The following is a 26,335-nucleotide window of genomic DNA, read 5'->3' on the forward strand; positions in this document are numbered from 1 at the left end:
TAACAGTTATCTTAAATTCATAAGACTATTTTAAATAGAATATTTAAATGCAATTTCCTCAATTCTAAGACATTAACACAAAAGGAGAAGAATTGACTATAAAAGATAAAAAAGGAAACAGGATCACAGAATCAACAACATACTGCAGTATTTTTGCCCATGTTATCTGTGAATTTGCTGGCATTTTTAAATTGGAAGTTTCTGAGCATGTCAATGTAGCAGATTGATTTACATACACTTATCAATCACATTCAAGTTTGATCACTCAAACCTTCTATTTTTGGATAATCACTTCTCTGAGAGACATATGATGGATTTGGCAATTAACACCTTTCATGTAGCCTCAGAACTAAGAATTCATTTCTTTTCACCTTAGGAAGAGTGTTCCTGAGAGTATAAAAGAAAGTATATAGTTTAGGAAATTATTTAATATTCAATAATTGTGTTTCTAAGATGGTGTTTTAATCTGTTCAGTAAGATAATATTATCCTAATCAAGTTATATGTAAGTAGGTCATGTTCTTGCAGAGAATAACTGTTAAGTCATGGGACCCTTAAGTCATTTGCTCCATGTAAATTATACAGGCATATTGTAGCACCATTTACATATCTTTCACTCTGATTTGATCTTGACTTATACTGGGTCTAGTCTATACTGGACTATAATAAAGTATCCAGCCCCAGCATCACTTTGTTATAAAAAATATTGCCTCTACTTGTCTAAAAGTTGATGGTCTCTACAGTAACAGTGTACATAGTCTCACTACTCCAGTGGCAGTGCCCTGGGTGGAGAGACCACAGCTCATTCTTCTCTTGCAGTCTGTGTGCATTGACCAGGAATAAGATCTACTTGGATTGTAGAATTGCCATCCTTGTCAAACTTCTCTCTGAAGAGAGACTGTCTGTCAGCTGGCTCATTCTCTTAGTAGGAGACACCATGGCATTTTGAGCAGAATGGTTCACTTAGGCTTGGCACATCATAGTTCTGCCCACGAAAAGCCTTTAACACAGCCAGTTACTGTGACAGCCAAGAAATCCCCCACACACATTTACACATGTTCCCTAGAGTGGGAGAGTGATGTGGTAGGGAGTCCCAGAACAGGATGGCAAGCAGTGGTGAGATGTGACACTGGTGGCTGAAATCCCCTGACCAGTCAGGACAGAGCCTTCGAATGAAACGCTGACGCCCTGGAGTTAGACCGTCTGGCTTCACCTAGGGATGTTTCCTACCGGCTGAATATCTTTGAGCAAATTATTAAACCTCCCAAGTCTCATTTTCACAGCAGGTAACATGGGGTGGTTGATAGCACTCAATTTATCTCTGAAAGGATTAAACTAGATAACGTATGTGAAGTGCTCAGCACCGCGCCTGCCGCTCCACGTTCACTGTCATTATCAGAATACCAAGTTTGCAACCCGTGTTGAGATCAGGATAATCTCAAGAAAAAAATGATGGTTTTTCTTACCAAAATTAGAATGTAAAACATCTGAAAATGAGTATTGTTTTTTTTTTAATTTATTGTTGGGGATTCATTGACGGCACAAGAATCCAGGTTTCATTGATTGCATTTGTTAGGTTAAGTCCCTCTTAGAACTGTGTCTTGCCCCCAAATTAATATTGATATTAAGATGCGCACTTGAAAACTATAACTACCATCTTGCATGACTCTCTGGAATCTAGATCTTAAAAGAAAACCTTTATCAGGTAGTACTAGCCATGAGGTTTTATTTATTCTTACATTATTTCAAGTCAGAATTTCATCACTTTAGTAATCAAGAAATTATAATTAAATCAGAAGAGGTACAAGTCATAAAATAATATCTTTCCATATCACAATCAATCATAATTTTTAAATTTGTGGTTTTAGTTAATGCTAGATTTCCCAACAATTGAAAGATTATGTTTGAAGCATAAATTATGAGTGAAAAGGAGTTGCAGACTCTAAACGTTACTTTGGGAAAAGAAAGTGATGAATATTTTAATCTCTACATCTATAGCACAAAGTAAATATGTACTTTATTTACCCAGTTGAATTAATTACAAAAATTATTATTTACAAAAGGGCCTACCTTCCATAATCACTATCTAAGATGAAGCTGACGTTGTGATGACCTGGAATTAATTAAAAGACACAATCAGTTAAGTTCCCAGTCACAGGAGAACAATAATTCTATATTATAAAGCTGATTTAAAAGAAGAGGAAAAAATATAAAAGAAAAACTGTACATATGAAATCACCTATTAATCCTCAAAGAAAGGAAAATGGAACTATCTTAAAGAAGAACCTACAATTTAAAAATAAGCACAATAAGATGTCTCCAGGTTATAACTAGAAAAACTTGACGAAACATGATCACAAGTGAAGAATAATAAAAGAACAGGTATGTAACCCCATTGCCCGGACGTTTCTTTTACTCGTTCAACAGGTTGTTGATTGTTCAGACCCTCTGCCAGGGGTCGACAGATACAGATGCAGGGTGAGCACAGTTTGTCCTTCTCCCTACAGAACATAAAGTCTAGTGGAGAACACAATTGGTCAAGAGCAATGGCACAAACAGTGCACTTGAACTTGAGATAAGGCTATCTAGGAAAGTAGAGTGAGCTTTGAGAATGTAAGACAAGAAGAGACAGAAGCTTTTTTGAGGGCATGACATTTTATCTGAAATTTTCAGGTTAGGCAGCTTGCAGAGGGCCTCAGATAGAAAGGACAGGAAAGCACATTCAAGTATTAAAAGACCCATGTGCCTGGGGGTTATAGATTAAGGAGAAAAGGCTAGAGTGAAATTAAGGCAACAGGTAAAACAGCTAAATTAGTCATGAAATCTTTTGTAGGAAGAGAGAATAAAAAAAAAACAACTTGAAGTTTACCTTAGATGTAAACCTTAAGAAAAAACCTAAATCATATGCTTGGAAGAGGGAGAAGAAAAGGAAGCAAAGGAAAAGAGGGAATATGAACACAAAACGGATGCCCCAAAAGGCTGGGGAGGTTTAGAAGAACACAAAACAGAGAAATAAAATCAGGCCTTTATGACAGTTATGAAAAAAGAGAATCAACACTTACCAACATAAGTTCCAGTAGCTCTACAAATCATAGAACCTGTATCTCCATGTGGATGATCTAACTTTAGGCCATACCTAATTTTTAAAAAAAAGTTAATGTCTAAATTTTTATTAACACTAAAATTTTTTGGCTCGGCGCCTGTGGCTCAAGCGGCTAAGGCGCCAGCCACATACACCTAAGGTGGCGGTTCAAATCCCCAGCCCAGGCCCGCCAAACAACAATGATGGCTGCAACTAAAAAAAAATGGCCAGTGTTATGGCGAGCGCCTGTGGTCCCAGCTACTTGGGAGGCTGAGGCAGGAGACTCGCTTGAGCCCAGGAGTTGGAGGTTGCTGTGAGCTGTGATGCCATGGCACTCTACTCAGGGGGATAGCTTGAGGCTCCATCTCAAAAAAAAAAACCACTAAAATTTTAAAATATTGCAATTCCCTTGAAAATATCTCATTAGCTTCAGGATATGCATCAGGACAGAAATTGTTGCTGCAACCCAAATTTTTATAAAATAAAAATATTTCCCAGACTTCACTGAAATTATTTGAAAAAAATTTCATTTAACAATGAAATATTTTTTAATTAATTTGGCTATGCACATTGTTATTTCTTTTGAAGAGTTTAAAATACCATGAAGTAAAACAATTATTTGATAAGGCTATTTCGCAAAACATCTTTTCTCATAATCTGAATAATAGTCCCTATTAAACTATTAGAGACAGAGGATAGGATATAGGTATTGCCTAGCTATCCAAATGATGGGTAATTTACTATACAAAATATAATCTGTACAAAATTATAAAGCATTGAGCTATGCAGTATTGGTAGCAATTACTATTTAAACTTAGTATATTTATATCTGCTATTTATTTTCTTTCTTTCTTTCTTTCTTTTTTTTTTTTTTTTGAGATGGAGCCTCAAGCTATCCCCCTGGGTAGAGTGCTGTGGCATCACAGCTCACAGCAATCTCCAACTCCTGGGCTCAAGCAATTCTCCTGCCTCAGCCTCCCAAGTAGCTGGGACCACAGGCGCCTACCACAACGCCCGGCTATTTTTGGGTTGCAGCCGTCGTCGTTGTTTGGCGCCCGGGCTGGATTTGAACCCACCACCTTAGGTGTATGTGGCTGGCATCTTAGCCACTTGAGCCACAGGAGCCGAGCCTGCTATTTATTTTTATAAGGAAAATGATCTGAATTACTTACAAATTGTCAGATTGTGGTACGAGAAGCTCACAGGGCATTCCTCCAATGTAAACTCTGTATAAATATTTTTATTAGACAAAATCAGGTTATGTTTTAATAAATCATTTCAAAATGCACCCCTCCCACCAAGCTTATTGGCTACCTAGTATTTTTCTCTCAGTCATTTATTAGTATCCATCACTCATTCATTGACAAATATGTGCTGAACAAGTATTATGTGGCAGTTCCTCCTGTACGTACTGGGATGCATCAGTGAACAAAATAAAGTCCCCTGTCCTTGTGAGACTGACATTAAGTGTCAGAGACTGATCGTTATAAAATATTTTTATGTGTTAGAAGGTGTTTAGTATGACAAGGAAAGAAAACATAGAAATGGACAATGAACTCATCCACCTAAAGTTCAACCAATTCAATTAAAAATGTAATTTATAGTCACTTTTGCACTGCAGGAATTGACAGAGACATCATGGAGTTATTAGGAGGAAGAAAACGTCTAGAAGCATCAGTGACCTATCAATGAAAATAAGCTGAGAAGAGGCAACTTAGGTTGCAGGGAAAACATCTGTCTTCACCTTTCACCAGCTGATCAGGTCTAACCTATCACATTTCCCAGCTGATCAGGTCTAGCCTATCACATTTCCCCAGCTGACCAGGTCTAACCTATCACTGGTAAAACCTGAGGCTATTGGAGGCTGGCAGGTGACTGGTTTTGTGTTCTTTGCAGCACCAGAATAAACCACTAGCCTTTGTGGCAGCAAATCCCAGACTCAAAATAAGGCCAGATAAATTTGAACTATAAAAACAAACGAGCAAACAAAAACAAAAAAACAAAAAAAAAACACCCAACTTTTGTTTGCAGAAAATTTTAAGCTTTTTATAACACACTTTTACACCTAAGTCCGTTTATTCAATCATTACATTAGGTGTGTAAAGCAAGTAAATGGAATTATTGGGCTCATTCTAGAGATTCAAATATTCAAATTCTCCTTCTAACCTCTTGCATTATTCCAACTAAAGAATATATTTGACAGCTAAAACTTACAGGCGCCTACTAAATTCAAATTGCACTCAGCATATGAGTTAGTAATTACTATCCTTTACAGATGAAGAAACAAGAGCGGAGAGGTTGAGTAGCTTGCCCAAGCCTGCAGCCAATAAAGGGTAGAAAAGGAATCCACCGCCAGCCTGGCTACAGTCTACACTTTAACCACACTGGTGATCCCCATAGAGGTCCAGGAATGTATGTGTGTCTATGGCAATACTGCCCTATTTGGCCTTAAATACATATTTTAGCATTTTTTTCTTACCTGATCTTACAGACCAAAAGCTTCTTAGTAAGCACTAAGCCCTCTACTAATTTGCATGTTGTCTGTAATTTGTATCTGGTCTAAATTTGGAGCTTTGTCTGAATGGACAAGATCTTGCCTTGAACACAACCATTGCTATCCACTCCTTCCCTGCTAATAGGATCCAGGCATAAGGAAATGCCTCAGGAGTCCTACTCTATAATAAATACAGTGTAAATGCAGCTCTAAGACCTTCTCACCCACCAGTAAAAGATGCATGAAAAAAATTACTGTATGTATATAAGTGAATAATATCGGGATTTCTTACAGTACGAGGCAAGGTACCCTAACCTTGATGCTTCCTTCTGACAGTGATTCTGTAATTTGGTGAAATAATGTCCATTTGGGTCCTTGTATTAAACAGAAATAAATTCCATTTACAGTTTTGGGGGGGGGACTTTCTTTTTGAAGGTTAATTTTTTTATTTCCTGTCTTCATTATAAGAAAGGATGACTTAGAAAACCCTGTCGAAGAATTAGAATATCAACCATTCACCATACTCAGCAACACTGAAGCTGACAAAATCTTTACTTACACTAAATTGTATAAACCAGAGATCTGATAATTTAAGTTCACAAACTCATTCTAGAAGTGCTTTGAAGGGTAGACTCGGCACTGGCGTTAGTGCAGGGGACTTCAAAGGTGACCATACTGATATCCAGCAATAAGATATCTTCTAGGATCAGTTTGCAAACCTAATTGTCCGACCTCATATAAAATGATAAATATCCTTCTACTTAGTACTTCTTTTATTGCATATAAGAAATAGGTATGAACATTTCCAGAACATTATAGAGATATAACAAATATGATTTGATTGAGAGTTCTACTTCACAAATGCTAGATAAATCACCTTTATTTATTAAAACCTTTCAAATTGCTTGTTTCACAACATTACATATGCATATGTATGTGAATCTAGTACCATATCCCACCTTTCTTAGTATTTAAAAAAGATCTCTAACTGCTATTATAATTGCTTATTTAATTTGTTCATTTATCTGTTTTATTTGTACAGTCAATAAACAAGAAGCATCTTGAAATCTATGATCCTGAATCTATACTTTGTTCTACAGGAAATGAAAAGGACTTTCAGTCTTTTAAGGGGGGACTGAGGTAATAACATCCATGCTACACTACAGTTCCGATTCCAAAATGTGGACAGTTATATCTTGATGTTCGTTGACTAGTTAAAGTTACCATCTGCTCAACAGCTGGTAAATGGAGGAACCAAGATTCAAAGCTTGGCCTGTTAATGAGTTATTGACCATTTTTAGCCTGAGCACTATGCTGCGTACCATAGTACAATAAAATGCCAGACTGTATACTGTAAGACTTGAGTTCTACTCCTGAGCTTGACTAAGCTGCGTAACTTCCAGGCCATAGATATTTTTTACATGCAGTTAGATGAAGTTGTAAAGTCCTCTAATAATAAAATGTTAATTACTATAACCCAGTTTCTATTGGATTTGCTTCTCTGTAACTTTCCTTAATAAAACAAGTTACAGCAGAACTAAAAAGAAAAAAAAAAGCATTTTGACCATTGCTTCCACATTAATGATCACCCAATGGTCTGTTTTTCTTTTTATAACATGGCCAATAAAACATGATCAGTCTCATCACATTGTAATGGGTTTCAATATCACTGGGCTGGTTATTTTTGGAATTTTATATACCATTTACGAGTTATAGGAATACATTCCTGCATCAAAATTACCTCAAAATCCTAACATTTTTCCCATTTGAGCTTAGCGCAGTATTGCTTCCATAGACATCAGTGAAGATTCTGCCTTTGATTGTTATTAGTGTACCTAAAAACCAAAAAACCCAAACAAGGTTCAGTGTAAATATAGATCCATACATTGAGTACTAAAATATTAGAGGTTTTCCTAGTAAAACCAGCACTGAGAAACTTGTGTCCTATGTCCACTACTATCATTTCGCATTGTTCTGAAAGTTCTAGAAAACACAGTAAAACATGAATGAGTATCTGCAAATCTTTGTAGAGTAAAAAAGTGAATTATGGAAGAAAGAATGACCAAGTTAATAAATATCACCTGTGTCAATGGGTGGTTTATTTGAAGGGGGGGGCCTACTTTATAGCAAGAAATAAAACAAATCCTAGGCTAAATAAAAATTAAACATTAAAGCCATAACAAAGTGAGAAACGGTCTCTAATAGAAAAACAAAATAAAACAATAAAAACTTGAAAATGTATATAATACCTATATAAATAGGATGGTAGGTCTCTTTACAGTGTAAAACTGAAGAAATGATAAGAGTAAAGTTATATAAATTAGATAATAAAAATTAAAAGTTATCGGAAGACAGAAGAATCATTAAATTTTAAAAGCAAGTAATAAACTCAAAACTATATTTTCTACATACATGACATATAGATGATTAATTTCCTTAAAATATTAAAGAATTCTTATAATTCAATGTGAAAAAACATGGTTAGCTTTAAATCAAGTCAAGGAGATGAACAGGTAATGTTTATAAAGAAAAATACAAATGGTCAATAAACATAAAATAAACTTAATTACATAAATTAAAGAATTAGGAAAAAAATTTGAACCTGCTATATATTGTTTTTTATTTTCCCTATACATATACATGTGTTTATTTGGTTTCCAATTTTTGCCTTCACAAAATCAAAAAGGCTTAAAATTTAATAACAATAACAATGTTTAGGATAAAGACTAGAAACAAGAACCTTGTAAAGAATGAATGAAGATAAATACATTCAGAATAGAAATCAGATGATTGCTGCAATGAAATTTTGAGCAATAATAATAATAATGCAAAAAAAGTAACAATCGCATTGTCAGATAAAAGTATGTCTATCATAGAATGCTTTGACTCTGAGGTTGAGTATGGAGTCATCAGTCAACTTCTTTTTTTTCCAACGTCTCAAAAAATAGACAACTAATATTTATAAATAAAAATAGAAGATAATTTCAAAAAACAGATCATGCCAAATATTATAGACCATAGAAAAAGAAGAAATACTTCAAAATCATTCTACTCCATCTGGATATACCCGGCATGAAAACTGGAAAAAATATATTATTATAAAGTGAAATTATAAACATATTTCACTTATCAATGAGGATGCAATATCCTAAACAACACATTAACCAGCTGAATTAAACATTATTGTTCAAATAATGTACTTTGGTTGAAATTAAATCCAATTTATGTGAGAATTAGTCACTATTTTTTTTTTCCTTTTCCTTTCCCTCATCCCCTCCCTCCTTCTCTCTCTGTCTGCTCTGAACCTGCTATATTTTTACATAAATATTTGAATGAAAATAACACCTAGGATTGTCAAAGCCACAGAAAAGGGCATTTTCACATATTGTTGTTAGAATTATGAGCTGGTATAGTATAGTTATTATAATGAACGCTGGAAGCCAGCTAAATGTTCAGCACTGAAGGACAGTTAAATATACTACAGTTGATTAAGATGCAACCCCACAGCAACAATATGCAGCCAAAATTTGTCTAATAATTGGTAGTAATTTATATAATCAGAAAATGATATTTACCAATTTCCAAGTTTTATAATAACTTTATATACTAAAAAGCAAATAAATTATTTCCCACAAAACTAAAAGATATTTCAGCTGTTATATAACAGACCTGGAGTTCCAGATAAAGGTGTGATGCTCCTTATTGTTGGAGTTCTGAAATGTTTTGCCTGTAAAATAATAATGTCAAGTAATTATTATCTGTATTTTTCTTAGTTTTACAAAATAGGTCTATTTCTTACATTATTCATATTCCAACAATATTCATGATATAACTGCCAAAATATTTCCTTTTGCATATAAGGAATAAAGTTAGAACATTTTCTGGTTATGCAAGATCATTTCCTTATCACCTAAAAATTCTCTTTCATTTCAAAATATTTGTATCATGGAATTTTAAATTCAATCATCATTTCATTAACAAATGACGGTTAACAAGTATAAACCAAACCACAGTAATAAGGCTCGCTGGTAAAGACTTTTAGGAATTTAGTGAAATAAAATTAAAGAATGTATACCCTTTGTTAGGAACACGAAAAAATAACACAGCTTTTTTCAAAAATATAGAAACAAAACAGAGAAAAAGCCCAACATAGTGAGCTTTAGTAGATAAGATAATGATAACTTTCTAAAGCAATGTGGATAAAATTGTGACACCACATTGGAACTGGAAGACAGCAGAATTCCAGGAAGCCACCAGTAAGACAGTAATTCTAATACAGTATGGTAGACAGAATAACACTCCCACCAAAGATGTTCACACCCTAACCATATCTAAATCATTAACTAGATCTATATCTTTATTTATATAAAACCATGAGGCTGAAGGTGAAGGTGAGGGAGAAACCAACGATGATAACTGGGTTCTAGCTTTAGATGGTAAGAGATAAACATAGAAAAAGTAGGATTAAGGAAGAATACACAAAGTCTAATTTGAGACATGCTAAATTTAGATTGCTTTGGGGCCATTTAGGTGGGACATACTAGGAAAAAGCATGGCTCCATGTCTAGGGAAAGAAAAAGGAGCCAGAGATATTTGGAAATCATATTCAGCCACATATTAGCAAACCATAGAAGCTTCATGAGTACAGAAGTCTTTTTTTTTTTAGACATTTATTTCACATTGGAACATTGTAATACTCAACAATTGACAACTTAAAACATAAACAGTTTCTTAAAAAATATGAGGGTGCTAGAGGTATTATTGCAAATGTCTCAGTTCAGGGAAATTCCATTTTGAGTGAGACCCACACTACATGCAGGCACATTTTATCTTATTTCATTACACATTATATAGAAAGGAAAAGTAGCCATGTTTCTGATTAAAAGGAAGCAGTGAGTCTGATGAAAATAGGAAAAAGGAGAATTAAACTAAGAGCAGTAATGGTGAAAAAGCGAAAAATACAAACATGAAAATAATTTGGAAGTATAAAAATGTAATTCATTAATGAAACTAAGGAGAGGGAAACAAATCAGAACTAGATACAGTTCCTATGGAAGATAACTAAAATGGAGAAAATTTATCTTTAGTTACCTGCTAACAAATTTTTAAATGTAAAAATAGATAACAATCTGTAAAATCGAAAAGCAAAAACCCCGTTTTTCAAGTTTCTTAAATTATACATCATTTAAAGAGAAGATCCCTACATACATTGAAGCTGCAGGCCCAGCTGTTGATGTGACCTTTGCAGGTGTTATTTTCTGCAATAGGAACCCCATCCACACTGACTCTAACTGTGTAGGAATCTTCTGGCATTGCTCTAAAAAGGAAATGAAGAACATATGAAGAATGCGATAACTATTTATAGTATTAATAAAAAATACTGCCATAGATGACATACCATTTTTAACAGAAAGAGTCGAAAATTCTAATAGATGTTTGGTTACATTCCATTCTGTATTATGCAAAGATAATCTCCATCCCAAACTCTATATTGCAAATTCTAACTTCATGACCCCAGACAAATGCCTACTCTGATTATGTGTATTGGTGCTTATTAAAAAAGACAACAGAGTCCAAGAAGAGAAAAAAAAAAGACAAATTCAATAACAACAAACATAGTAATAATCCCAAATAGTAAAACACCACATTCAGTTATTCTATGTTTTATTTCTTAAAAAGTGTTATTTAACTAAATTTCACCCTAAACAAGCTTTTCCTGCTAAAGAATAGTCAGCAAATCTAGTACGGGTGAAATCCTCTGGAATATGAATTACCTGTTTCTAAGGTCAATATTGAAAGTTGTAATTTAAAATGATTTAATTTTTTTCCTGAGTTTCTAATAACACACATCAATTTGGGCTGATAGCAATGAACTTGAAATGTCACTATACAAAATGATCATCTTTAATATTAATGACTATGTGAAGATTTTGAATAAAATTGATCAAACTGGACAGGAAAGCATAATTTTGGAATTTTGAGGCATATCATTACAATTTAATAGTAGCTATTTGTCTTCTCAAAGACTCTAATAATGATAAGATAATAGCTCTAATAACATGGAAAAAATATAGAATATATTATATTTTGTCATGCACATATGTGATGAAAGTATTATAATTGAATATAATAAATATATAAAATATTCTAAACACCATGAAACCAAAAGTAATAGGAAAATATTACTATAAAAGCTAGCGTGATAAAAGATAACAAGGAAAATATTACTAATAAGAGCTAGGGAGACAGAAACCATGATAATACTAATAAGCACGACTGTGATTTCTGATATGATAAAAATTATGTTATTAAAGATACTTTAAAACTGACCTAGTATAGCACGTAATTTGGGTTGAATGACTTGCATCTTTTTCTACATCACAAGTAATTGACCGGAAAGAAGAAACTAATTGCACAGTGTTTCCCAGCTCAGCGTTATCGACTCCGTAGTTAAACTGGTTTGCTTGAGAGAAACCTGGAAAAATGAGAAAACTCAATAATTACTCACAGAATTCTATTTTCAGATATTTGACAATCGTCAACTCAATATCACATCATTCAATACATTATTTAATGACTAGTACTCAAGTAAGTGAACCTGTTTCACATTATCCCTGTGAGTGCAGTCTTCTTTGGAAGTATAAAAATCGGCCTTTAATCAATTTATTTACAAAAGTATTATTGCTTAAGGATATTTATAGTCATCTCTTGGTATCCACAGAGGATGGTTCCAGGATCCCCAGGGATACCCAAATCTACTAATGCTCAAGTCCTCCAGCAGACCCCGAGGAACTCATATCAGCAGGTTTAGCATTTCATAAATACTGTATTTTTCATCTGTACTGGTTGGATCTCTGGATACAGAACCTGCAGGTGCTGAATCCATGGATACAGAGAGCCTATGTGTGCATACACACACACACACACACACACACACACACCCCACTAGAGTCTATATTTGGTGAGCATAAGTACCATGAAAAAAGCAGGCCAAAGAGGCTAGAAAGAATAGAGAAGGGGTACACTATTTTATAAGTGATGGACTCTTTTTTTTTTTTTTTTTTTTAGACAGAGCCTCAAGCTGTCCCCCTGGGTAGAGTGCCATGGCATCACAGCTCACAGCAACCTCCAACTCCTGGGCTCAAGCGAGTCTCCTGCCTCAGCCTCCCAAGTAGCTGGGACCACAGGCGCCCGCCACAACGCCCGGCTATTTTTTTGGTTGCAGCCGTCATTGTTGTTTGGCGGTCCGGGCTGGGGATTCGAACCCGCCACCTTAGGTGTACGTGGCTGGCGCCTTAGCCGGTTGAGCTATAGGCGCCGAGCCAAGTGATGGACTCTTTACTTTGACTTTCTATAAAGGAAAGTCTGTGGTGAGGTATTGAAAGCAGATGGTTTACTTGCATGGTAATCCCATGGGTATGAGGGAGAACAAAAAGTTGAAGAGAGAAAATCTGGTCACCACTTAGGACAACTGTGGCTCAACATTGCTAGGAATTTCTAAGGAAAATACAGAATGCCTCTCCAAATCAAAGGATCATTCACAGAAGCACGTATTCACCAAATCTGGTCCCCAGGGCCTGAGGGTTCCCCTGGGGGAAATAGTTTTTCCAGTACTTTTGGCTGCATGTAAGTATATGGTATATGGGTTCCAACGTGTTAAGTCATGGCCTTAGAGACGCCTTGGGACAATCAACAAAGATCTGGAATGAAAACTTCAGGCCAAAAGCTAGAAGCATGTATGGAGTCACAATACACAGGGAACTGTTTTCCACACCTGTGTCTGGAATTAGAGATAAGAACAAAAGGATGTGGCTGAATATGAAAGGCATCTGAGTTCATGATTTTGTTCCAAGCTTGGTCATTACCAGTATACAGAAATGCTACTGATTTTGTTGACTTCTTTTACTGAAACTTTACTGAATTCTTTTATCAAATCTAGGATTATTTTGCAGAAGTCTTTGGAGTTCTCTAGGTAGGTACCATACACGATCATGTCATCAGGAGAGATTATTTGACTTCCCCTTTTCCAACTTGGATATCCTTTATTTTTTTGTCTTGCCTGATTCTCTGGCTAGAACTTCCAGCACGATGCCAAATAGGAGGGGTGAGTGTGGGCATCCTTTTCTTGTTCCACTTTTTAGGGTGAATGCTTTCAACATTTCCCCATTCAGTATGATGTTGGCGATGGATTTCTCATATTTGGTTTTTATTATCTTGAGGTATATTCCTTTGATGCCTAGGTTGTTGAAGGTTTTACCATGAAGGGTGCTGAATTTCATCAAATGCTTGTTCTACACCTTTTGAGACGATCATACCATTTACAATAGCTACAAAAAATAAAATAAAGTACCCAGGAATACATTTAACCAAAGTGGTGAAAGATCTCTACAAGGAAAACTACAAAACACTGATGAAAGAAATCGTAGATGATACAACCAACAGAAAAACATCCCATGCCCACAGATTGGAAGAATAAGTATTGTTGAAATGACAGTACTGTCCAAAGCTATCTATAGATCCAATGCAATTTCTATCACAATACCACCATCATTTTTCAAATAATTAGAAGAAAAATCTTAAAATTCATACGGACCCCCAAATAGTCCAAATTGTCAAAGCAATCCTAAATAAAAGGAACAAAGCTGGAGCCATCACATTATATGACTTCAAATTACATTAATATCACTAGGCTTACACAAAGTAAATCAGCATGGAACTGGTATAAAAATAAGCATAGAGATCAATAGAACAGAATGAAGAACCCAGAAATAAAGCCACCTACCCACTGCCAAGTGATCTTTGTCAAGGTCAACACAAACATGCACTGGGGAAAGAACACCTTATTCAGTAAGTGGTGCTGGGGAAGTTGTATGGCGGCCTGCATAACGTTGATGGGAATCAGAAGCGTTAGGGTTTTTTTGTTTGCTCACCATTTTGAAGTTGCCTCTGGTAATTTGGAACTTCAGTCTGATTTTCCCACAAGCAAGCTGGGATGGAATGTACTCAAAGGATAGACGGTCATGGAAGTTTTTCAGAAACACCAAACTATAGGGATATCTATGGAAAGTGCATTTTAGATAGAGGAAATAGGATGTGCCAAGACCCTGTGGAGGGCAAGTGTGTTTGAAGAAGTGGTACGAGACGAGATCAGAAATGAAGATGTTTGGGGGAACCACTGGAGGTTTTGAAATAAAAAGGACTGGCATGATCTGAATTACAAGCTCCAAGATTCACCAGCTGCTGGTGCTAAGAATAGAATGGGGGCAGGAGTGAAGATGTTATGTCAATGATCGATAGATGAATGACGTTTATAAATGTTTGGCGTGGCTCAAGGGAAGATTGGAGGATATAGTAAGTGAAGAAAACAAGTATTGGTAACATATTTCAGTTTTACTAAAGGGAAGCAGAGAAAGGTTGGTAGCTGAAGTTGATGATTTTTCTTTTACCTTTATCTGGTGGCAAAATATCAGTATGTTTGTATACTGATGGTTATGACTCAACAGAAAGAGATAAGTGAGTGATATGAAACAGCAGAAAACTATTTTAATCTAATCTTGCTATTAAATAAATGACTACATTTGGAAGTAAGCGTGAGTAAGTACTTTATGCCACATAAAAATATTTTATATTGCTTTGAAATAAACCTAAAAAATAAAACCTATCATAAAAGTAGTTGGATTCTTCTTCTATTTAATTAAATCCCAAGTGAACTACGCACATTTATGAAATTGTCTATGTTGTTGGAAGAAAGTTAAATTTGTAAATAGTTTTTTCCCCAGATTACTTCAAAATCTAAAATTCCTTAATGAGTTCTAAAAATATGTGTGTTTTTTAATACAATTTTTTCTGAATGTTTCAGACGCTTATCACCACTAAAGTACCCCTATAAAACAAAACAAAACAAAACAAAACTCATCAACACTACTATTAGCAAACAATGACTACACTATTTGCAAAATTATGAAAATTTTCTCTGCAGATTTGTACTCATGTCATTAATATACATTTATAAGATATTTAAATTTCAAATTTTTTTTTATTGAATGGTAACTATGTACATTAATGCACTTCTGGGGTACAGTGTGGGGTTTTCACACACAATCTGAACCACTTCCATCAAACTGGTTAACATAGACTTCATGTCATTTTCTTAGTTATTGTTTTAAAACGTTCACATTCTACTCTTAGAAAGATTCACTTGTACCCTTGTAAGATAAACCTCAGAATGTTCTTCTTAGCAAAGTATCACAAGAATGGAAGAAAAAGTATCCAATGTACACACCCCTATTATGAAATTAATTTATACCTATAAAGTTATAGGTATATATAAAGCTATAACCTAGTAACAGCCTAAGAATACGGGGAGGGGGGAGGCAGAGAGGAGGGGGGAATGGGTGGAGGGAGGGGGATTAGAGGGATCACTTCTGAGGTTTATAAATTTTAAAATTTAATTCCCACAGACCATATTATTCTCAGTACAATAATAAACTTACTATCAGTAAGTAAGAAAAAATGGTAAATTCAAGGACGTAGATTGAACTTTTTAAATCTTATGTATAATCCTATTTGTAGTACTATAAATAATATTATAATAGAAATACATTATTTGTCATATTCACATTATAAAAATATTTAGTTTTACCTTAAAATTTTAGTATTCAGGTATGTTTCAACAAAATAATCATTAATGCAGTATGTGCTCACATTAAACAACTTTTACTAGTTTAAGTAGTGTAGTAGATGAAGTAGGATTGCCAGATATCTGTGGTGCAACTGCTTTTTAAATTACTGAACATTTTCAGTGTTCTACAAAGGTCCATCAGACAACATAAATATTGCCTAGTACAGCACTAATAGGAAGTAGGACTTCACCATGCCAGACGTTCATCAAATACCAAAGCCGCTAAATTCCAGCTGCGGTGAAACTACCTGTTAGGCGACAGTGCTGTTTAATGGAAAGGAGCCAGGCTTTGGCTGCTGACGCTGAGGGTTGGAATCTCAGTTCCAGCACTCCTTTTCCATTAGAACCTTGGGAACAATGTAAACTCTCTCAGCCTAGTCCTCTCCTAGGAAAAACGACTAATCTACCTTAATGGACTGTTAGGAATACTAAATGATAATGTCCATATATTGTTAACATGGTGCCTGGTTTATCTGCTAAGAGCTTGATAGATGTCTTCTTGTTATGAGTCACAAAAGTCCTGACATGTAGGTTCAGCATTAATACCCCTTCATAAAAATAATACAGAAATCAATAAGAGGGTGCTGAGACTCTGAACTTAGGCTGTAATCACCAATGCTATTATCTATTATCCAATGTAATGTCCTCCAGCCCCTGAGCTCCTAGCCTACCCATTCTTTTATATGTAGAGCAAGTGAGCAGCAACTCAAAAAGGGCAGGGATTTTAATAAATATCACTTTATTCCTCTAAGCTTAATCAAACGACTCATTCAGCATAGGCTAACACATGAAAATAAGTATCAGTTTTACAGGGGAAAGATATTTCCATTGAATTTGCAATTTTGAATCTAGAAAGGCAGTTATTACTTAAATGGAACTGTGAAAAGACTTATGAACACCCAGCAAAGCAAGCTACTCAAAAACCTACTCTTCCCTTTTGTCAGCTTCTGCTTATCTTTGGAGTTCATATTGAGTTTGGAACACACAGAGGGATGCTGGCAACTAATGAAAGAATGGAAAATTTTACTTGTGGTGTGGTTCAGGATGTGATATGCGTCTTTATTTTCCTATCAGGTACATGTGACATCAATGATACGGTAATGCAGATGTGTTCTTCAGCATTCCAAAAACAACCACCATTCTAAAAAGTAACATCCATGAAAGATGCTATTGTTTTTAGCTTAAGAGTTACTATCATGTAAACTATACATAGTTTATGTGGAAATTTCTAAGTAAAATCTATGGGGAAATAGGAATCAAATGTTTATAAACATTTTCATTATTAATTTTGCTTAAAACACAGTATATAAATATTTCGTGTTTTTTAGCTAGTTCCAGAAATGAAATGCAAAGGAATCACATTAAAAATGAATTTTAATTTAAAAGTATAATTCCACTCCAGCCTGGGTAACAGAGTGGTATCCTGTCTCTAAAAGTGGTTCTGAAATATGTAGAAATAAAAAATATATTTAAAGAAATACTTAAAAATAAAAATAAAAGTATAATTCTAAACAAATAATTGGGCATAAGAAGTACTTCTGGAAGTGCTCCAAAGCACAGAGATTACAGGAAGGGTTGGGTGTACCCTGGAAACAGAAAAGGTTGAGCTTCAACTGAAAATTCCTGACATGTTGATGTATTTTTTTTCTTTTGCAGAAACACTGGAGACAAGAACTGCCAGGTACGCAAACCTGGGTCTCCTGATAGCAACAATTCAAAAGTAATGACTGTGCTGCTTTTACAGAAAATGTCAATGTTGTAAAAGCCAGAAGTTGTCACGTGCAAAGCAGCCAATTTTGATTTTTCTGGTTTAAAAAAGCAGGATTGAGAGTGTATTAACCTACTTAAAAGTTGTAACAATTCAAAACAATGGGAAAGAATGATACAGTGTAATAGATGGAAGATAATTCCTAAAGAATTAAGCTAGACCTATAACAAGAATGGAAAGAATAATAAAAATAAAATAGCTATATATAAAACAGAGCATATACTATGTAATGGTTGACTTAGACATATCAACCTTTTCAAGACTCATAGCAGTCCCAGGAAGTAGAAATTACTAGCCCATTTTACTGATGAGGAAGCTGAGTCTCAGAGAAGTAACTTGCCCCAGTCATGTGATGCAAAGTGGCAAAGATAGAATTGAAAGACTGGACCTAAAGTCCATTTGCTTTCCATAATATTGCATGAATTATGCCATTCGACACTTCATTTCAGCAAAACTTGGGGACCAGACAGCGTAAGGGAAATGGCTTAAAAAGGAGGCCAAAGTAAAATATTACTCTTCCCATCTTAAATGATTTTTATAAATAAAGAGAGACATGATAAATGTCAAGGAAGACAATTGAAAAACACAAGGGATGACTATAAAGTAACAAAACCAACATAGTTATAAACATTCCAGAACTTACCAAAATGATAATGCTTCTCATCAAATCTCTTAGAAGGAGAATAACATAATTTCTGTGACCATGCCATTGCCCAAAACAATTTTGCCTGGGCATTATAATTCTAAAATCATTTATCTTTGACTCATTTCAAATCAAATAATGCAGCAACAAATTCTTGCTTTTAAAGGTCAATACTGTGTCATGTGTAGAAATAGCCAGAAGGTACTTGGGTACAACAAATGTTAATGGTTGACCCTTCTATTGGGTAGTATTCAGAGAACTCACTTTCTAAGTGAAGCATTTCTATAATATTTTACTTTTTATAATGACTTTTACAAAAGTAAAATATTTTAAAATATAATCTGGGACCAACATTTAGGTAGTCATCTAGAATATAGAATTCAATTTAGAAGATGTTTTTAGGACAAGAGTAGTTGGCTTACACCTGTAATACCAGTGCTTTGGAGGCTGAGGCAGGAGGCTTCATGGAGCCCGGGAATTTGGGGGTGTAGTGAGCTATGATCATGCCACTATATTCTAGTGTGGGAGAAAGCGCAAGACCTTGTCTCCAAAAAAAAAAAAAAAAAAAAGCGATCGTGTGTCATTGGTAAGTTAGCATGCTGTACAATGATATATCGATCAGAGAAAGCACTGATGCAGTATATGAATGTAGTCCCTCCAAATAAACTTTGTTCAAGTTCATTCATGTAGCTATGAGAGCTCTGGTATGCTTTGCTTTCACCACATTCTATATATCATGGATACCCAAAAACCTATGTTAAAATAGCATCTTATTTATTATTTATTTACTGATATTTCAAAATACTTCACTGAGGTGTGATTGGCTTACAACAAGAATATTTAGCATGTACAATTTGATGAGTTTGGAGATAAGTATATACTCATGAAACTTGTAATCACAAGCAATACCATAAACATATCCATCACCTCCAAAACTTTCTTCCTACTTTATTTATTAATCTTAAAATTTTTTGTGATGAGAACATGTAACATGAGACCTAGCCTCTTAGCAAAATTTTGAGTATACATTTCAGTATTGTGAACAATAGGCACTTTGCTGGACAGAACATCTGTAGGACTTACACATTTTGCATACATGCAATGTTCTACCTTTTGACCAATACCTCCCATTTCCCCCTTTCCCAGCTTCTGATAACCACTATTCTATTCTCTACTTTCATAAAGCAATAAAATGGCATTTAGGTGCAGTCTATGACAAATACATATAAATACACATTTTTTTAGTCACCTGCAGTGTGACAAAAGGGAGCTAGGAAACAAATATGAATTGGCGTGCAGGTATTCATAGTTCAAATGGAATCTAACTCCTCAATAAGTCTCTGCCAAAAGCAACCAGAAACTGGGACTAATGGGAAGTGCAGAAATTTACCTCAACATTTTATGCTTCATAATTAAGAGTCCTAGGCTAACTACCTCAGAACTTACACACAGGAGCAAAGATTATATGGCTGAATTTAAAAAGATGACCTTCCAAAATATCTTAACAACAGAATGCTTTGGGGTTTTGTTACTTCTAATTAAGGATGATCCATGTGTATGTGTTTAAACTCAAACCATGTTCGTGGGATCACAAAAAATTCAGGTCCCAAAACAGAAAAAAAAAAAAACAAAAAAAAAACATGGATGGTTTCAGATTAAAATTTCAAATTTAGTTTCAAATTAAAACCCAATAGCTTTCAAGCACATCATCTTAGCAATTTACAAGATAAAGAAGATATGGTTAAAGATATGTTAAAAATAATCTTTATCAAATACATTGTTTATAGGTCTTAATTCTTGAAGAAAAAAGCACTTTAATTCAGAACATATTATTCACAATGTAAAGGCATAAACCGTTTTAAATGTCTCATTGAGAGACTGAATTCTGCAGAAATATTAGAAGTATTAAAAGACATTTCAATTTATTAGAGTAATTAAATATCTTGCTTTGTCAACTGATTCCAAAAACTGCTCACTTCTTAAAGACCAAATAATAGATTTCATGGATATTTTTTGTAAATGTCCTTTCATATTCTTCAAAAATTCATAAGCACCTGAATATTACTGTTATTTATATTGCAAAGGCCTCATTGCTGAAAGAACTACATATTTCTTTTCAATCCTGGGAATAGGCACTCATTAAATATATTTACTGATTGATTGACTTCTATGTTTTCATCTCAAGAGCAGGCATGGAGAAAGAGAATCACACTAACCCATGTCTTGATAAAGCCTGGGTTTGGGTGGCAAGAGAAGGAATCCAAAATTTTGCTTTCTATTCCTTTTCTTCTTTCATTAACATTCTACTTTTCTATCCTACCCTCTTATTTAGCATTGTACCCCAACACGTCAAACATGTTTCATTTAATAAAAAAAAAAGTATTATTAGGCCCATAAAAACTAAAGCAAAAATGCAGAACTGGGCTAATTATGTTCCTTTCAGTTCAGTCATAAATGCAGATATTGGTATTAAGAATATAATTCAAATGGTGCTGGAAATATTGGATAGTCTAATGTCAGTATAAGATTGAAACAGGATCTGTACCTCTCAACACTCACAAAAGTTAATTCACAATGGATAATGGACTTAAACCTGAAGCATGAACCAATAAGAATTTTAGGAGAAAAGGTTGGAAAAGCCTGTTATAGACATTCATCTAGTCAAAGAATTTATGAAGAAGATCCCAATGGCAATCACAGAAACAATAAAAATTATCAAATGGGACCTGATTAAATTAAAAGCCTTCTGCATAGGCAAGGACACAATCAATAGAACAAATAGACAACCTACAGAATGGGAGAAAATATTTGCATGCTATGTATCTGATAAAGGGCTGAAAACCAGAATCTACAAAGAAATCAAGCAAATTAACAAGAACAAAATCACACCACTTCATAAAAGTGGGTAAAAGTCATAAATAGAAGCTTTTCAAAAGAAGATAGAATAATGGCTAATAAACAAGAAAAAAATGCTTAATATCTCTGATCATCGGGGAAATGCAAATCAAAACCATAATAAGATACCACATACCTCCCATGAGAATGGCTTTTATCAGAAAAATCCCAAAATTACAGCTGATATGTAGATGTGGAGAGAAAGCAAGACTTATGTACTGCAAACTAGTATACCTTTATGGAAAATCATATGGAGATACTTCAAAAAACTAAGTGTAGACCTACCATTTGATCCAGCAATCCCACTATTGGGTATTTACCTAAAGGAAAAAAGTCTTTTGCCAAAACACATTTGTACTTGAATGTTTATTGCAGCCCAATTCATGATCACAAAGATGAACATTTTAACTCAATAACTAAGAAAATGACATGAAGGTTATGTTAACCAGTTTGATGAGAGTATTTCAAAATGTGTATGAAAACAGCACACTGTACCCCATGATTGCATTAATGTACACAGTTATGCTATCAGACATAAAAAAAAATGTGGAATCTACCCAAGTCTTCACCCATATATGAGTATTTTAACAAAAGCTATATAAATAGCATGGAGTCATCAGAAGGCTGAGGAAAAACCGGGTATGGTGGCTCACATCTGTGGCTCACATCTATAATCCTAGCACTAAGGAAGGCCCAAGGCGGGTGGCTTGCCTGAGCTCACCAGTTTGAGACCAGCCTGAGCCAGAGTGAGACCTTGTTTCTAAAAATAGCCAGGCATTATGGTGAGCACCTGTAGTCCCCGGGAGGCTGAGGCGAGAGAATCACTTAAGCCCAAGAGTTTAAGGTTGCTGTGAGCTGTGATGCCATGACACTCTACTGAGGGTAACAAAGTGAGACTCTGTCTCAAAAAAAAAAAAAAAAAAAAGTGAGCTAATACCTTTTGTAACAACTTCGATGGAACTGGAGACCATTCTTCTAAGTGATGTCTATATAGCAAGAATGGAAAAAACAAACACAGCCTGCATCCACTATTAAACTGGAAGTAACTGATCGACATCCATCTGCATATGTGGTGGTAAAACTCAATGGAGAGCAAGCAGGTGGGAGGGGATTGGAAGACAGAGCTAAATTCACACCTAAAGGGTACAGTGCACATTATCTGGGTGATGGGCACACTTATGACTTTGACTCAAGTTATACAGAAGTAATTGATATAACCAAAACATTCGTATCCCCATAGTATTCTGAAATTTTTAAAAAATGTTTTTAAAGGGAATTAGATTTAGCACTAAGTTAACTTAGGGTCATATGGTCGACCTTAGTTTGTCTGTGTACTATGTATGATCTCAGGCAAGATATTGAATCTCTTTATTTTTCACTTACCTCATCTATGAAAAAGAAATAACATGGGGAGTTAGGGAGATGAGTAATAAATTTGAAAATGTACACATACCCACATGCCATATACCATAGCCTAATCCTTGGAATGCAGCAACTGTTGATGTCTTTATCCACCCTACTTTCCCCTCAGCCACTATTCTTTATTCTACCATTGCCATCCTTTTTGTTTTGAAATTCTGGGAATGCCATTTTAATTTTCTAATGCTTGCCATGAGGCTCAGGTTTCATGTGAAATATATAAAATCTTGTTAACTTTCAAAGCTTCTTATATCAAAATATTTACTTTATTTAAAAACTTCTCCATATCTCTTATCTGTTACTTGTAAAGAGGGACAGAAGAATGTAACTCAGGACAAATCAGATTTCATGTTTTTATAAAGCAAAAAGAAATCAATGATAATAAAAACGAAGATGATCAAGTTGACAGACAGTCTTGAGGATTTGTTTCATTAAGTATCAAAGAGGATCAAGTTGAGTTATGTTGGTCAAATGGAAACACAACTCCAGTGGTTTTTCTTTTCTTTTTTGTTTATGTTTTTAAGTAAAGGTGAAATAGTTGTAAAATACCTCAACAGCGACAGAAAAAAGCAGCCATACCTTCTCCTTTAATAGTCAGCCTTGTTGCTCCATTTATGCTGCCGTATTTGGGTATTATTTCTGTGACTTTGGGGATTATTTCAGAGCCATCTGAAAGATATTAAAGCACATTAGGGGTAAAATCATTGAGTTCATTACAAGCCTAAAATGTTATATAACATAACACAATCTTGCAAATAAAACATTTTGAAGGCATAGGACAGGAAGTAAAATATTCCTAGGTTTTTTTTCTTTTTTTGGCTCTACACATACTCACTGCCTTTGGGCAAAGCACCATCTTAGGTGCTACCAAGAACAAGAATCAATGCATGATCATTTTCATCACTTACCTATCTTATTATAAAACATGTATTTTTTTTTAAATTCTTGGGGATTCATTGAGGGTACAAGGAACCAGTTTACACTGATTGCTTTTGTTAGATAGGACCCTCCTGTAATTGTGTCCCCTCCCCAAAGAAAACATTTATTAAATAAACCCTCCTTTCATACAGTGAGTGCTCTGCTAAATGCAGATCCCTAGCAACATTCCGTAGCCCACATGACAGCAGACAGTGTGAAGAAATGGGTCATTACAAAAGCAGATCAGAAATGCAATGCTAGGGAGGTTAAAGGACTAGACCAGGTACAAAGAGTAATGTTGGTTTTAAGAAGGAATGATTTGTGTGACAGAGTGAGACTGCAGGAGAGAGAATTTCTGGGGTCTTTTTAGCCTCCTGATGAGAGTCAGTTTCCTAATGTAAAAGTCACTAACTAATTCAACAAACTGTGTTAGCTTCCTGGGGCTACAGAAATGTGAATAGTCCTAACTTTACAAAAGCTTGGCTAAAACAGGACAAGGGCTAGAAGAAAGCCTAGGGGCCGTGGGTGACTCAGAAAGAGCATTTCACCCACACGGTGTGGGTCACGCTGGCTTCTAAAAAGAAGGGATGTTCCTGACACATTTTGGAGGGCAAATACAAATCTAGTGAGACTGGAAAAGCCATCAGAAAGATGAAGAGAGTTCTAGACAGAGGCAACAGAGACACTTGTGCAAATACAGGGATGAGTTAGTTGCTTTGGGGAGAGGGTACTACAAATAATTCCTCAAAACAACTGAAAGACATACAGTAAAAAGAAATGTTTATTTTCTGCTTAAAATTGTACAGATCTGGTAATTAATAAAATTCTAAACAAATTCTCAGAGTCAGTAGAATAATTAAGGTGGGGATGCGAAGAAGAGCCACAGAAATTATTGTTTGAAATGGATGTATAAGGAATTATGATTGTAAAGTTCATTCCTGCCTGAAAAACGTTTAGTGTGGACTTCCCCTACGATAGGGAAAGCTCACCAACATTAGGACACCAGCTCCAGCCATCCCCACACCTCTGAACTTCAGATCTGTCTTTGTCAAGACCTCCCAGGTGTTCCTGCTTCTATGGCAGTCACAGCCTGGGCAGCCCACAGACCAGGTAGGAAACGCCAGGGAGGGAGCTGGATCCTATCTCCAGACAGAGCTCTCCTCGCCTATCTCAGGTTCATCCTCCCTTATCTCCGCAGACAACTCCAATTTCCTATCTTATCAGTCTCCTCCTAACCCTCTCCTGGGTATTACTTTGAAGACACAGGACAGCTGCCCCTGGAAATGACTGACACTCTCCACAAAGACCCGTTCCTGTCCTACTGAGAGATGTCGCTCTCCCTTCAGTGGGAAAGGGACCCAAGAAGAGGAAAGTGAGAGGAGACACAGGTCGCCACTTCCCAGTTCCCACACCCCCGCCAGATTTCAGTCTTCATTTCGTCACTTGGTGCTGGTGGTGGGACATCCAGAATTCAAGCAGCAACAATGATGAATTAAAAGGGATCCCCCTTTTTTGCTGTGTGTTCTTTTTCCCTGTGCCCTTCCTCCTCCTTGGGAGGAGCTCAAGGCCCAAGTGCCTGGCTCCTCCCCAGGGCTGCTCAGCCTCTGCCTCAACCAGCAGCCAGCAGCGCCTGAATGCGAGGTCCTGACAGCTGCAGGCAATAGCTGACCTGCCGGCTGGATGTCTTCACCACCTGGGCTACTGAGCCTGCTGCCTGTCCTTCTAACCTCCGATGACACCCCCACATCCCAGGGTTTTAGAGTGTTCTTTTCCTTTTTTATAATAAAGTTTCAGGCTTTTCTTTCATGTAAAAAAGAGAGAGAGGGAGAGAGAGCGCTCTGTCTCTCTCTCTCTCTAGATCTCTGTCCGTTAGTACTGCCTTCCAGGTCCCAGGGTCCCCAGGGTCGCCAGGCAGCCCAGCCGCACTCACAGCCTCAGCCAAGGGCAGTGCAAGGTGGTCCCGCATCCTCTCCCGAGATCTCAGGAGCAGGAAGGTGTCCACACGGGTCTCTACTGCTTGCCTCCCTAGTGCCCGGAGTGGGTTACCTGCGCGGGGATCCACGGCACACAGGAGCAGTCCCCAAAGGCTCCAAGTCCCCATGAGCCACAGGTGTCCCATCGCAAAGCCAGTTCCGCGGAGTCGGTGCCCGCGGCTCGCAGCTGGCGCCAGCGCTGGAGCTCGGCTCTGGGACTGCGACTCGACTCTCGCGCCGGACTTGCCCCCGAGCGCCCGCGAACTTGGCCACCGCGGCCCGCCCCGCCCCCAGCTCTCGGGCTGCGCCTCTGGGGTTTGCACACACGCACACGCGCACACGCACCCTACCTAGGACCCTGGCGGCAGAACAGAGCCTGCCCGGGCCAGTCTGCAATCATCAAACCACACTCAAACTCGCGTGCTGACCTCGCAAGGCTGCGCGTCCCCCTAGGTAAAAAGGC

At 36.2% G+C, this 26,335-nt stretch overlaps 1 protein-coding gene across 1 annotated transcript in view; it reads right to left on the minus strand.

Moving 5' to 3' along the window:
* The window catches only part of PKHD1L1 (PKHD1 like 1), a 160,697-nt gene extending 134,679 nt beyond the window's left edge, over positions 1 to 26,018 (minus strand). Inside the window, exons 1-9 of the mRNA XM_023518204.1 lie at positions 25,946 to 26,018; positions 23,561 to 23,650; positions 11,906 to 12,050; positions 10,784 to 10,892; positions 9,245 to 9,302; positions 7,317 to 7,410; positions 4,254 to 4,307; positions 3,062 to 3,135; positions 2,070 to 2,112 (exon numbers count right to left, since the gene is read on the minus strand). Coding sequence (XP_023373972.1) covers positions 2,070 to 2,112; positions 3,062 to 3,135; positions 4,254 to 4,307; positions 7,317 to 7,410; positions 9,245 to 9,302; positions 10,784 to 10,892; positions 11,906 to 12,050; positions 23,561 to 23,650; positions 25,946 to 26,018 — 740 coding nt within the window. The remainder of the gene's footprint in view (positions 1 to 2,069; positions 2,113 to 3,061; positions 3,136 to 4,253; positions 4,308 to 7,316; positions 7,411 to 9,244; positions 9,303 to 10,783; positions 10,893 to 11,905; positions 12,051 to 23,560; positions 23,651 to 25,945) is intronic.
* Between the last annotated feature and the right edge of the window lie 317 nt (positions 26,019 to 26,335).

Source organism: Otolemur garnettii, unplaced genomic scaffold (assembly GCF_000181295.1).
Source record: "Otolemur garnettii isolate 467f Iridium unplaced genomic scaffold, OtoGar3 scaffold00004, whole genome shotgun sequence".
Classification (NCBI taxonomy): Eukaryota; Metazoa; Chordata; class Mammalia; order Primates; family Galagidae; genus Otolemur; species Otolemur garnettii.